General features: G+C 36.5%; 1 protein-coding gene across 3 annotated transcripts in view; it reads left to right on the plus strand.

Annotated features, from left to right (window-relative positions):
- ZNF292 (zinc finger protein 292) overlaps positions 1-11,010 on the plus strand; it is a 95,390-nt gene extending 84,380 nt beyond the window's left edge. For all 3 annotated transcript variants that reach the window (XM_004422098.3, XM_087443853.1, XM_087443854.1), the window contains one exon: positions 1,999-11,010. In XM_004422098.3, coding sequence (XP_004422155.1) covers positions 1,999-9,153 — 7,155 coding nt within the window. In that variant the 3' untranslated portion in view covers positions 9,154-11,010. The remainder of the gene's footprint in view (positions 1-1,998) is intronic.
- Positions 11,011-15,399: the final 4,389 nt, after the last annotated feature.

The raw sequence follows: 15,399 nt of genomic DNA on the forward strand, positions 1-15,399 counted from the left end.
AGCTTTTGTCGTTTCTGGAGAAAGGGCTCAATGTTCATATGACAGAAAATAGTTACAGTTACCTTCCTCAAGGCAGATAAGCTTCATCCGCAAATCCTATGTTCTCTGAGTCCTTTCTTAAAGACATTCTTTCTCCCTCATTTCCTGAATTTTCTAAATAAGTACAGCCTCTTCCAGAATTCTTTCCCTCTACATATTTACCAGTCCTTCTGACATATGACTGTATTATCACTTCAGATCGTCTTTATGGTAGACTTGACCTTTGATTCCTCCAAGACTTCTTTCTTCAAACCCTCCTCTCTCTGATATGCAGCTTCACTGACCACATGTCTTTTTCTTTCATGTTATAACAGAGTGGCCTAATTGTCCCCTATTATTGGTAGCTCCTAAGTCATGTAACAGAGATGTAAATGTTTTATTGTAGAAGTTTTCTGGTTCAGATCTATCTCAAAATTGTATAAAATAACTATATAAGTTTATGTGAGAGCTGGAGATAACCATGTAGTCCCTGCTCTTTCCCAGTTGACCTTTCTTCACTGTCGCTTTTTTTTGTGTGTGTGTGAGGAACATCAGCCCTGAGCTAACATCCATGCTAATCCTCCTCTTTTTGCTGAGGGAGACTGGCTCTGAGCTAACATCTATTGCCAATCCTCCTCCTTTTTTTTTCCGCCAAAGCCCCAGTAGATAGTTGTATGTCGTAGTTGCACATCCTTCTAGTTGCTGTATGTGGGACGCGGCCTCAGCGTGGCTGGAGAAGCGGTGCATGGGTGTGCGCCCGGGATCCGAACCCGGGCCGCCAGTAGCGGAGCGCGCGCACTTAACCGCTAAGCCACGGGGCCGGCCCTGTCACTATCGCTTTTTAAGAATAGGTCTCATATCTGTTCTTCTTGGTCTTTGTGCCCTTGCTTTTCCTAAAATCAGGACCAGTTCAGTATCCCAGCCTCCTTCCCTCACTCTCCTTTTGGCCCACAAATCTAAGCTTCTGTTTTAGTGTAAAATATTTTATTAAAATATTTTATTTCCTTCTTAACCTCTGAAAATATAAACTCTATCGGCTTTTTTGACTTCTTTTCTTTGTTGCCGTTTGATCTTATATCACACGTATTCCATACCCATGAATGTAGCCACATCTTGTGGCTGGCTTGTTTCTCAAATATTTATGTTCCCTTTTAGCCTTTTAAAACTGATTTTTACCTCTTCACTACATGTATCTTTCAAATGACTCTTAACTTACATTACTGCCATCTTATAATAATAGTTTAAGATGCTTATTTGAAAGGAAAATAAGTTTATTGTGTCTCCTTCTACTCCTAATTCTTAAGCTGGTTCAGCCATGAGGTACGTGATTTGGCATTCAATTTTATGATAGAACTAGAATCCCCACTATTAAGGATCAAATAACTTTATTCTGTTAGAAGTGAAAATCTCCTTTCATTACTAATAAGTTAGGAAATATGGAGACATTCTCAGTTTTGTAATTGGGTTAAGAGGATTTGTTTCTGAAGGATTGCAAATATAAACTTAGAAAGTGAGATTTTTGAGAAAGGAAGTGAGATTTATGATAAAGTTAATGACATTTATTGATCACTTGCTGTGTGCCAAGCATTATACTAAATTATGCCAGGTACTTTAGGTATATAATATCCATTAATACTCACAGCAATTTTATGAAGTTTAAATGCTGTTTTGATCTCTGTTTTATAAATGGGATAGGAAAAGCCAGAGAAGTTAAATAACTTCCAAGTTTGCCTAGCTATTAGATGATTTTCTACCCAGGTCTTGTCTTAGCTCCCCATGCTTATGTTTTTTCTGCTGTTCTATACAGTTCATTTTACACACACACACACCAGGCTAAGCTGCAGTGCTTTCGAAGGTGCATCTTTTTGTATGTTGGCTGTTGCAAAATTTGAGAGAAGCAAACCTCAAATTTAAAATTTCTAAATTCACAAATCTGTGTTGATTAGTGTGAGTTAACATTTCCTATTTGCTTTTTCACAGACTGAAGGGGCTGGTCTTGCCACCTGTATAGAACTGTGTGTAAAAGCTCTTCGCTTGGAATCTACAGAAAATACTGAAGTGAAAGTATCTATTTGCAAGACCATTTCGTGCTTGTTGCCTGATGATCTGGAAGTTAAACGTGCTTGTCAACTGAGTGAATTTCTTATTGAGCCTACAGTAGATGCATATTATGCTGTGGAAATGTTGTATAACCAGCCAGACCAGAAATACGATGAAGAGAATCTTCCAATACCAAATTCTCTACGTTGTGAGCTCTTGCTTGTATTGAAAACTCAGTGGCCCTTTGATCCAGAATTCTGGGATTGGAAAACCTTAAAACGACAATGTCTTGCATTAATGGGGGAAGAAGCATCCATAGTGTCTTCAATAGATGAACTAAATGACAGTGAAGTTTACGAAAAAGTAGTAGACTACCAGGAAGAGATTAAAGAAACTTCTATGAATGGACTTTCTGGTGGAGTTGGTGCTAATTCTGGCCTTCTTAAAGACATTGGTGATGAAAAGCAGAAGAAGAGAGAGATAAAACAATTGAGAGAGAGGGGATTTATATCTGCTAGGTTTAGAAATTGGCAAGCCTACATGCAATATTGTGTGCTGTGTGACAAAGAATTCCTTGGTCATAGAATAGTACGACATGCTCAGAAACATTACAAAGATGGGATTTACAGTTGCCCCATTTGTGCAAAGAACTTTAATTCTAAAGAAACTTTTGTCCCTCATGTCACATTGCATGTTAAACAATCTAGTAAAGAGAGACTAGCAGCTATGAAACCATTAAGAAGATTGGGAAGGCCTCCTAAGGTCACAACTACCAATGAGAATCAGAAGATTAATGCTGTGGCCAAGCAGGAACAGCGGCCTATAAAAAAGAATAGTCTCTATTCAACAGACTTCATAGTATTTAATGACAATGATGGTTCAGATGATGAGAATGATGACAAAGATAAATCTTATGAACCAGAAGTGATCCCAGTCCAGAAACCAGTACCTGTTAATGAATTTAATTGCCCTGTAACTTTTTGTAAAAAGGGCTTTAAGTACTTTAAAAATTTAATTGCTCATGTAAAGGGGCATAAGGATAATGAAGATGCCAAGCGCTTTCTTGAAATGCAAAGCAAAAAAGTTATTTGCCAGTACTGTAGACGGCATTTTGTAAGTGTGACTCATCTCAATGATCACTTACAAATGCACTGTGGCAGTAAACCATATATCTGTATACAGATGAAATGTAAGGCTGGTTTTAATAGTTACGCAGAGCTCTTAACCCACCGAAAGGAGCATCAAGTCTTTAGAGCAAAGTGTATGTTTCCTAAATGTGGCAGAATTTTTTCAGAAGCTTATTTACTATATGATCATGAAGCACAGCATTATAATACCTATACTTGTAAGTTCACAGGTTGTGGTAAAGTTTATCGTTCTCAGAGTGAGCTAGAAAAGCATCTAGATGATCACAGTACTCCTGAAAAAGTGCTGCTTCCCGAAGACCAACTTAATTCATCTGGAGCTTCTGTTCAGCCTTGCGCAGAGAATCAGAATGCAGAAGAGAATACTGAGAAAGAGAGATCTGTGCTTCCTTCAGAAAATAACATTGAAAACACCTTACCAGCAGATGCAAATGATGCTTGGGATAAAAGCAAGGCAGAACCAGCTGTGACCAAACAAGACCCAGTTTCTGCGTCCGAGCTCAGGCAAGCTGATGGACCACTGTCAAATGGTTTGGAAAATCCTGCTACTACTCCTCTGCTCCAGGCCAGTGAAGTAGCTGTGTCCATTAAGGTGTCCCTCAATCAGGGGATTGAGAGTAACTTTGGAAAGCAAGAAAGCTCAACTGTAGAAGGCAATGGTGAATCACTGGCCACAAACTTACATACACCAGTTGAGGTTACTTGTAATGATTTGTGTCATCCAGGTTTCCAAGAGAGAAAAGAACAGGATTGCTTTAATGAAGTGCAGATTACTCAGAATTCTTTAGTAAATTCTGAAACCCTCAAAATAGGTGACCTTACCCCACAAAACTTAGAAAGACAAGTGAACAATCTGATGACCTTTTCTGTGCAAAATCAGGCAGGATTTCAAAACAGTTTATCAACTTCCAAGTTCGAATGTGGAGGTAATGTTAAAACATCGTCCAATCTTTATAGCTTTCCTCTTAAGACATTAGAAAGTATCACATTTGTTCCCCCACAGCCCAGCCTAACTAGTTCTTTAGGAACTCCATCAGTGCCTCCAAAAGCACCAGTTCAGAAATTCAGTTGCCAGGTTGAGGGATGTACTCGAACCTATAATTCTTCACAGAGTATTGGGAAACACATGAAGACAGCACACCCTGACCAGTATGCTGCGTTTAAAATGCAGCGCAAAAATAAAAAAGGTCAGAAATCTAACAACTTAAATACACCAAATAATGGAAAGTTTGTTTATTTTTTGCCATCACAGGTGGGCAGCTCTAATAGTGCATTTTTTACACCACAGACCAAAGCCAATGGGAATCCCACTTGTTCAAATCAGTTGCAGCATGTCTCACCTTCCCTTTTTCCAGCTCATTTCGCAAGTGTGTCCACTCCACTGTTGCCCTCTGTGCAAAGTGTCATAAATCCAAATATACCTTCTCAGGATAAAAATGAACAAGGTAGTGGTATGTTGTGTTCCCAAATGGAAAATTTATCTAATACTGCCTTGCCAGCACAAATGGAAGATCTAACCAAAACAGTTTTGCCTTTGAATATTGACGGTGGCTCAGATCCTTTCCTTCCTTTACCTGCAGAAAGTAGTTCAATGTCTCTCTTCCCTTCACCAGCAGATAGTGGGACTAATTCTGTTTTTTCTCCAATGGAAAATAATACAAATCATTTTTCCTCACAGATTGAAGGAAACACTAATTCTTTTCTAAAGGGAAGTAATGGTGAAAGTGCAGTTTTTCCTTCACAACTGAATGTTGCAAATGACTTCAGTAGCACCAGTGCCCAACAGTCTGCATCTGAAAAAGTTAAAAAAGACCGTGGGCGGGGCCCAAATGGGAAGGAAAGAAAACCCAAGCACAACAAAAGGGCCAAATGGCCTGCAATTATCAGAGATGGGAAATTTATCTGCAGCAGGTGTTACAGGGCTTTTACTAATCCCAGATCTCTGGGTGGACACTTGTCTAAGCGATCTTATTGTAAACCACTGGATGGAGCAGAAATTGCTCAAGAACTTCTGCAGAATAATGGACAGCCTTCTCTTCTTGCCAGCATGATTCTCTCCACAAATGCGGTAAATTTGCAGCAACCTCAGCAGTCTACCTTCAATCCAGAAGCGTGTTTTAAAGATCCATCATTCCTGCAACTTCTTGCTGCTGAAAATCGCTCTTCAACATTTTTACCAAATACGTTTCCTCGGACTGGTGTGACTAACTTTAATACGAGTGCTAGTCAAGAAGGAAGTGAAATTATTAAACAGGCTTTGGAAACTGCTGGTATTCCCAGTACATTTGAGGGTGCTGAAATGCTTTCTCATGTTCCAACAGGTTGTGTCTCAGAAACAGCACAAGTAAATGCAACAGTGATGCCAAATCCAACTGTGCCAACCCTGTTGCAGGCTGTATGCCACCCAAACCCCCTGCTGACAAGCCAGAATCGGACACCAAACCCCAAAACTTCCTCCATTGAGGAATGCAGCAGTTTGCCTGTTTTTCCAACAAATGACCTACTACTGAAGACTGTTGAAAATGGTTTGTGTTCTAGTTCATTCTCTGATTCTGGTGGACCATCACAAAATTTTACCAGTACTAGTTCACGTGTTTCAGTTATAAGTGGTCCTCAGAACACAAGGCCCAGTCATTTAAATAAAAAGGGAAACAGTGCTTCTAAGAGAAGAAAGAAAGTTGCTCCTCCACTGATTGCACCTAATGCTTCCCAAAACTTGGGAACAAGTGACTTAACAGCAGTGGGACTTATAGCAAAGAGTATTGAGATACCAACTACTAACCTTCATTCAAACGTAATTTCAAATTGTGAACCTCAGGGTTTGGTGGAAAATCTAACACAAAAATTAAATAATGTTGACAATCAGTTACTTATGACTGATGTGAAAGAAAACTTCAAAACCAATCTTGAGTCCCATACAGTGTTAGCTCCTTTAACATTAAAAACTGAAAATGGTGATTCTCAAATGATGGCTTTGAATTCATGCACAACCTCAGTAAATTCTGATTTGCAGATTTCTGAAGACAATGTTATACAAAACTTTGAAAAGACTCTTGAAATTATTAAAACTGCTATGAATTCTCAGATACTTGAGGTAAAAAGTGCATCTCAGGGTGTTGGTGAAACATCACAGAATGCTCAAATAAGTTATAACATTCAGCTTCCTGCAGTAAACACTGTAGAAAATAACAAATTACCTGAGTCTTCTCAGTTTTCCTCCTTCATTGGTGTCATGCCGACGAAAAGTAACCTTCCTCAGTCTGAAGTATTGCATAAGGAGGATCAAATACAGGAAATTTTAGAAGGCTTACAGAAATTAAAATTAGAAAATGACCTGTCTACTCCAGCATCCCAGTGTGTACTAATAAATACATCAGTGACACTGACTCCCACTGCTATTAAATCAATTCCAAATGTCACAGTTGTTCAGCCAGTTTCTGAAATTATAAACAACATTCAGTTTAGTGACAAAGTTAATAAACCTTTTGTGTGTCAAAACCAAGGCTGTAATTACAGTGCTATGACAAAGGATGCACTGTTTAAGCACTATGGTAAAATACATCAATACACTCCAGAGATGATTCTTGAAATTAAGAAAAATCAATTGAAATTTGCTCCATTTAAATGTGTAGTACCTACATGTACAAAAACATTTACAAGAAATTCTAATCTCCGGGCACACTGTCAGTTGGTACATCATTTTACAACAGAAGAAATGGTAAAGTTAAAAATAAAAAGGCCTTATGGAAGAAAATCTCAGAGTGAACATTTGTCAGCCCCACGAATTACACAAGTAAAAAGACAGCTAGCTACGACAGAGGAAAATAAAAGAGAATTCCAGCCTGCTTTAGAATTGGGAGCAGTGAAGGAAAATGCCCTCAGTAATGTAGCAGTGATCCCAGAAAAGCAACTTATAGAAAAAAAAAGTCCTGAAAAAAACGAAAATTCTTCGCAAGTGATTACAATTACTTCTGAACAATGTAATACATTTTCTCTCACAAACATGCAAACCAAAGGACGGAAAGTTAGGAGACATAAAAGAGAAAAGGAGGAGAAAAAACGCAAGAAGCCAGTTTCTCAATCCCTTGAGTTTCCAACAAGATATAGTCCCTACAGACCTTATCGATGTGTTCACCAGGGTTGTTTTGCTGCCTTTACAATACAACAGAACTTAATTCTGCATTACCAGGCTGTACACAAATCAGATCTACCTGCATTTTCTGCAGAGGTTGAAGAGGAAAGCGAAGCTGGTAAAGAAAGTGAAGAAATTGAAACTAAACAAACTGTGAAAGAATTTCGATGTCAAGTGAGTGACTGTTCTCGAATTTTCCAAGCAATTACTGGCCTAATACAACACTACATGAAACTTCATGAAATGACTCCTGAGGAAATTGAAAGTATGACTGCTTCTGTGGATGTTGGGAAATTTCCATGTGACCAGTTAGAATGTAAATCTTCATTTACCACATATTTGAACTATGTTGTTCATCTTGAGGCAGACCATGGAATTGGGATAAGGGGAAGTAAAACTGAAGAAGATGGCATATACAAGTGTGACTGTGAAGGCTGTGACCGTATATATGCAACTCGGTCTAATCTCCTCCGACACATTTTTAATAAGCATAATGACAAACATAAAGCTCATTTGATTCGGCCAAGAAGATTAACACCTGGCCAGGAAAATATATCAAGCAAGGCAAACCAAGAAAAGACAAAGTCTAAACATCGGGGGACAAAACACAGATCTGGAAAGGAAGGAGTCAAAATGCCTAAGACCAAACGAAAGAAAAAAAATAATTTAGAAAACAAGAATGCAAAGATTGTGCAGATAGAAGAAAATAAGCCTTATTCTCTGAAACGTGGAAAGCACGTATATTCTATAAAGGCTAGAAATGATGCTTTGTCTGAGTGTACAAGCAGATTTGTGACCCAGTATCCATGTATGATAAAGGGATGTACATCAGTTGTTACAAGTGAAAGCAATATAATTAGACATTATAAATGCCATAAATTATCTAAGGCATTTACATCACAACACCGCAATCTTCTTATTGTCTTCAAAAGGTGTTGCAACTCGCAGGTAAAGGAAACTTCTGAGCAAGAAGTTGATAAGAATGATGTGAAAGACTCTGACACATGTGTATCAGAGAGCAATGATAACTCAAGAACAACTACAGTTCCACAGAAAGAGGTTGAAAAAAATGAAAAAGACGAAATGGATGAGCTGACAGAATTGTTTATTACAAAACTAATAAATGAAGACAACAACACAAGTGCGGATGCTCAAGCTCACATGTCTTCAAATGTAAGTAATGATTTTAAGGAAAATAACCCCTGCCAGTCAGAAAAACAAAAAGCAAGTAACTTGAAGAGAGTTAATAAAGAAAAAAATGTCTCTCAAAATAAAAAGAGGAAAGTTGAAAAAGCTGAACCAGCATCGGCGGTTGAGTTAAGTAGTGTGCATAAAGAGGAAGAAACTGCTGTTGCAATTCAAACCACTGAGGAGCATCCTGCATCTTTTGACTGGAGCTCATTTAAACCAATGGGATTTGAAGTATCATTTCTGAAGTTTCTTGAGGAGTCTGCAGTGAAGCAGAAGAAAAATACTGACAAAGACCATCCAAACAGTGGAAATAAAAAAGGATCCCATTCAAATTCAAGAAAAAATATTGACAAGACTGCTGTGACTAGTGGAAATCATGTATGTTCTTGTAAAGAAAGTGAAACTTTTGTACAGTTTGCCAATCCATCACAGCTTCAGTGCAGTGATAATGTAAAAATTGTTTTAGACAAGACTCTTAAAGATTGCACCGAGCTTGTCTTAAAGCAGCTTCAGGAAATGAAACCTACCGTCAGTCTGAAAAAACTTGAAGTACATTCAGATGATTCAGATGTGTCTATTATGAAAGAAATCAGTATGGGTAAAGCCACAGGGAGAGGGCAGTACTGATAACTAATGTACTATAAATACATTATTTACAGTTTTATTTTACATGGGAAGCCATCAAGCATGCTAGAATTGTGAAACTTTTTCATTTTTTGTTGTTGTTGACATGAATTAACCTGGCCAAAAAAAAAAAAAGGAAAAAAAAAAAACATGACATGTGTCATGTAAAACTTTTTTTTATCCCTATGGGACTTGAGGAACAGAATCAGTACTTCAGTTATTGTAAATAGTTGAGCTAAACCTCAAATTTCTATCAACCAGTTGCCCTTCCCATGAACTAAACTGAATTATCTGTGTAATTGGTATGTTTCACCAGGTCACTGCTCATGTATAACAGTACTCTTTGTTTGTAGATACCTTTTTTGTATATATTTATTATTGTAAATCATTTGCTGCCACCAGCAGTATGTAAGTCTAAACTATTAAATGACACATTTATATTTGGAATTTTAATTTTTAACTGATGAAGTTTTTAAAATTGTTGCTTTATTGTTTTAAATTAAGAATTTTTGAACTAAAACTAGAAACTCTACCATAGTTCATTGATTTTTACATAAAACATTTATTTACAGGATATCTCAAAATTACTTTTCACAAAGTAGGCACATTATATCAACACTTTGCTCTGCTTTGTAAATTTACCATCCAGAATTTTTGGATGGTATTCCTATAGTTTTTTTTTTTTTTTCAGTGCTTCTAATTAGATATAGTTAATATGATTCCATGAAATATAATGGAAATGTGAATTAAGAATTTACTACATCAAAGATTTTAAATATTTGGTATTTAAAAAAAAATCCTTTGTGAATGTGATAGAAACTAGTAGTGTGGAGCAGTGTAAATATTTGAGGTGGTGATTTGTGAAGTAGCCCAGTATTGCCTTAAATAAAATCACATTTCATTTCTTGTTTTATACATGTGATCTTATAAAGGTTTTTTTTTTTTCCATTTTCTGAGATTTGTAGATTGGTGTATAGCTTTAAACTGTATAAACTTTTGTGGAAAGATTTTTTTAAACATTTTTATAAATCTTAAAATTGGTATCATCAAAGTGAACCCATCTTGTGTTTATAAAATGCAAGAGTCCTTAACATTTATAATTACATAGATGAAACACTTTCTATAAGGAAGTTGGATGTTTTGATTTTACCGTTTATGGATGTTAGATTGTACAGATTTGTCTGTATTTTCCCACCACATCTAATGATACTTTTTTCATTAGATTGGTCTTGCAGAGCAGTATTAGTTGTTATAATTGATTATTTTGGTTATTTGGTATATAGTTAGCTCTTATAGTTTAGCTCTATTCACCATATTTATACTGTGGATTGAAGGCCAGAGAGAGAATTTATTTCAGCAGAGTTTGTGACCTTCATTTGAAGTCCAAGTAAAATTAGTACTGGAGACAAAAGAAAACGTCCTTTCAAATTTACTTTTGTTTCTGTTTGCCATAAATAGTAGCATTGATTTATGACTTTGTGTTTGTTATAAACCAGTTGCATTCACAATATTACTAGTTTGAGATATTGATGATATTGTGATGATATGAAAATATGTATATTCCCTGTGCAACATCAGATTTGCAGGAGAAGTGAAGCACTTAACATTAACTGAAATTGCTGGTACTCTGAATAAATAAGCATGGTCAAGGAGTGAATTATTTTCTTTTGGCAAATATTTTTTTTAATTTTATTATTAAAGTATTATAGTTTTATTTTTAGGACCTAATGGGTTATTGAATAGTTGGTTTCACCTCCTTAAGGTTTATTACCATTATACATAAAACTTGACACATTAAAATCCCTACCCTTTGGTAAGCCCACTGTTATTTATTAAAATAAAAGTTGTTCTTATGGGTGATTAATACATGTTTTTTTCCCCTAAATTAACAATAACGTAACTTTGAATAATTTTAATATTAAATTTTGTTAACAACTGAATGTTTCCGTACAGTGTTCTTAGAAGTTGACCTATCTCTTAAAGGTAGGCATTTGGCAAAACTGCCCTATATATATAGTGCAGTAGCAAGTAGGTTTAATTCTGATGAATGTAGTGATGAGCCAGTGATAAGTGAAAATGCTGATGTATTGGGGCTTTTCTCTTGCTCATTGGCTTGACAAGAGTGACCACCAGATATTTCTGTAATTGATCTCCTACATGTCAAAGGAAAGAGTTTGCCAACATTGAGTTAAATTTTTTATATTCCAGGTACTGTATGCTAAAAGTAATTATGGAAGAGTGGGCTTTTTAGCATGGAACAGAAAAATCAAATTATGGTATAAAATAAATATGAATTTAGAGAACAGCATGTTGGTAAAATTTGATATAGAATGTAATGCCTAAGTATTAAAAAAGAATCATAAAGTATTTTTCATGGTATACTATACTTTTGCTCCATCTATTGTCTTGAGATATTTTCTTCCTATAGCCTAAATTTGCTGCAGGTTTCATCCTTAAAAATGGGATTTTTTTTCCTATTCTAAACCCAAAGAATTTGAATCTTACCGATCAGAACATGTTATTCAAAATACATCATTGTGTTAAGTGAAAGTTAACAGTTTGGCATATTTGCAGCAATGTTAAATTCAGCATAGTTCAATTATTATTTTAAAAGGTGAGACAGAGATAAAATTTTAACCAGGCAAATTTTGGTCATCAGTTAAGCAAACACAGTTGCTATAGCTGTTAAGATAAAAGTATATAAATACTACAGCTAGAGACATCAAAGAGGAAATGCTCTTTTTCAGGGAAAAGGAGCTAGGTGGTTATGAAAGTCTTTGTAGAAGAGATGAGTCTTGAAAGATGAATGAGTAGTCGTCGGATGGTCAGAGGGGAAAAGGGAATTCTAGGCATGGAGGTATGAAGCGGCATAGTGCATTTGCAGTATTCATATGGTCCGTTGGAAAGATTAGAGTTGGAGAAGCTGAAGAAGCAAATCGGCCAGCTCATGAAGGTTCTTGTATGCCATATTTAGTCTTTATCTTGGTTTTTGGTTTCGTGTTGTTTTTTTTTTAAATGGTTACTGAATGCATTTAAGTTTAACAATTTGATCAGGTACCAGTTTTAGAAAGATAATTGATACTATATAGAGGATAGATTGGATAAGTTCGAAATTGAAAGCAGAGAAACTTGAAATAGTCCAGGCAAAAAATGATGGGAGCCAGAAGAAAGACAATGTTAATGGAGTTGAGAAAGAGACTAATGGATATGAGAAGTGTTAAAAAGTAGAGCAGTAAGGCAGCCTTGTTCAAAATGTTTATTGTGAGATACTAGTGGGTTGGAAGGTGAGGTCTGTAATCAGAGAAGTTTTCTAAGCTGAATGTTATAGTTCCCTCTTAAGGAATCCAGTGCATATTAGCATATTAAAGACTGATACGTTCTACTGTACAGAAAACATGTTAACTGTTAAAGTAAAATTCCCAGACTTAAATGACCATGAAAACATTTTTCCTTTTTAATGTTAATACTTAGGTATATCCCACTGAATTACTGTTCTAAGGAACACACTTTGGGAAACACTGATCTAAAATGGCATTTTTTCAGCCAGGGCTAATAATCGGGTGTGCACCAGTGTGACTGCTTCAGCTGTTTACAAATGGTTATTACTCTGATTGGTCAATTTATCCATTCCAACTGATTAACTGTATTGTTTGTTAATTTTTTTTTTTTGATGTTTTAATGGTTTTTAACATTGTGAAATTTTGGGTTGTGCATTTTTTGTTTGTCCATCACCATATATGTGACTCCCTTCACCCCTTGTGCCCACCCTGCACCCCCACTGCCCCTGGTAACCACAGTCCAGTTTTCTCTGTCCATGTGTTGGTTTATATTCCACATATGAGTGAGATCATACAGTGTTTGTCTTTCTCTTTCTGGCTTATTTCACTTAACATAATACATTCCACGCCCATCCATGTTGTTGCAAATGGGACGATTTTGTCTTTTTTTTATGGCTGAGTAGTATTCCATTGTATATATATACCACATTTTCTTAATCCAGTCGTCAGTCGAGGGACACTTAGGTTGCTTCCACTTCTTGGCTATGGTGAATAATGCTGCAATGAACATAGGGGTGCATAAGCCTCTTTGGATTGTTGATTTCAGGTTCGTTGGATAGATTCCCAGTAATGGGATGGCTGGGTCATAGGGCATCTCTATTTTTAAGTCTTTGAGGAATCTCCATACCATTTTCCATAGAGGCTGCACCAGTTTACATTCCCACCAGCTGTGTATGAGGGTTCCTGTTTCTCCACATCCTCTCCAACACTTGTTTTTTGTCTTGGTGATTATAGCCATTCTAACGGGCGTGAGGTGGTATCTTGTTTTGATTTGCATTTCCCTGATGATTAGTGATGTTGAACATCTTTTCATGTGCCTATTGGCCATCTGTATATCTTCTTTGGAGAAGTGTCTGTTCATTTCCTCTGCCCATTTTTTGATTGGGTGGTTTTTTTGTTGTTCAGTTTTGTGAGTTCTTTATATATTATGGAGATCAACCCCTTGTCAGATGTATGTTTTGCAAGTATTCTTTCCCAGGTGGTGGACGTTGTCTGTTCATCTTGATTCTGGTTTTGTTTGTCTTACAGAAGCTCTTTAATCTGATAAAATCCCACTTGTTTATTTTTCTTTTAGTTTCCTTAGTCTGGGTAGGCATGTCATCCGAAAAGATTCCTTTATAACCAATGTCAAATAGTGTGTTGCCTATATTTTGTTCCATGAGTTTTATAGTTTCAGGTCTCACCTTCAGGTCTTTGATCCATTTAGAGTTAACTTTTGTGAATGGCGATAGCAGATGGTCCACTTTCATTCTTTTGCATGTGGACCAGTTTTTTGCATGTCTTTTGCATGTCCAGTTTTCCCAGCACCGTTTATTGAAGAGACTTTCCTTTCTCCATTGTATGTTCTTAGCACCTTTGTCGAAAATTAGCTTTGTGTATATGTGTGGTTTTATTTCTGGGCTTTCAATTCTGTTCCATTGATCTGTGTGTCTGTTTTTGTACCAGTACCATGCTGTTTGTTAATGTTTTGAATATCATCCTGCATTCAAATAATATTTATCTGAATGCCAACTAAGTGCACTTGGATTAAAATTCAGTCTCCTTACTTAAGGCCCCGGTCAACCTCTCCAGATACTCTTATCCTACTTGCATTTTCCTGATGTTTCCATCTCCTTGAACATATACTAAGCTTTTCCCCCACCTCAAGACCTTTACAAATATTGTCTTCTCTGTGTGGAATGCTTATTCCTCTATTCGTGTGGCTGACTCTTTATCCATCAGTTCTCAGCTTGAATGTCACCTCATTAGAGAGACACCCTGATCACTCTATAATAAAGTTTCACACATCTATTTTCTGTAACAATGTTTTTAATTTTTATGTTTGTTACTTTTTTTGTGTGCCTCCCAACACTACCACTCAATGAACAAAATGCTATCTATTTTATTTCCCAATGACCTTGTTTATTAGAAGTGCCTCTCGTTTCAGTGATCTGCTCCCCATAAATGGGAGCTGTATACCTTGCTATAATCAAAATCTCCGTTACTTCTAAGGGTTGAATTCAGATTTCCTTTTCCCAACAGAAAACTTCTTCCAGCTCACCTGACCAAGATCTCCATTAAAAAATACTTCTACCTTATCACAACTAATTAGTTAATCCAACCACTTGCTCGCTATTCATCAGCTCACTCCTGTCCTCAACTTAGAGGACTTAGAGACTAGATCTGGCTTAGAGACTAGATCCCACTGTTAGACATACTCCTTTGCAGATATCCTCAGACCAGCTGTGTGTGTCATGATCTGGAAAAATCTCAAAATTTTCTGTCTGCTCTTGAGCAGTTGAATGGGAGAAAATTGTTACAACAGACAGGTTTATAATCTCAAAACTGGCAATTTTCCCGCAGTTTTATAACATCTTGCTTCCACAAACTTAAATGATTTATGTACTTTTTTCTCAGTTTTCTTACTCCCCTCATCTGATTATCATTTAATCACATTTTGCTGAGAAAATACAAAAATATGACGGGAACTCTCTCAACTTGTCACCACCAAATATACAAACCCGTCTATAGCTGCACTCTTCTACTTATCAAAAACTAATCCCTTCTCGAACACTTGATTGTGTCCCCCTTCACCTTCTCAAAAACTTCTAATTAACTAGTCTCTTGTTTCATCAACTTTTCTTTTACCGTATCCTTCCCAACAGTAGCTACTATTCTTGAAAGAGAGAGAGGGTGCTCACTTGATTCCATC

This window comes from Ceratotherium simum, chromosome 19, assembly GCF_057802395.1.
Source record: "Ceratotherium simum simum isolate JZ-2026a chromosome 19, ASM5780239v1, whole genome shotgun sequence".
Taxonomy (NCBI): Eukaryota; Metazoa; Chordata; class Mammalia; order Perissodactyla; family Rhinocerotidae; genus Ceratotherium; species Ceratotherium simum.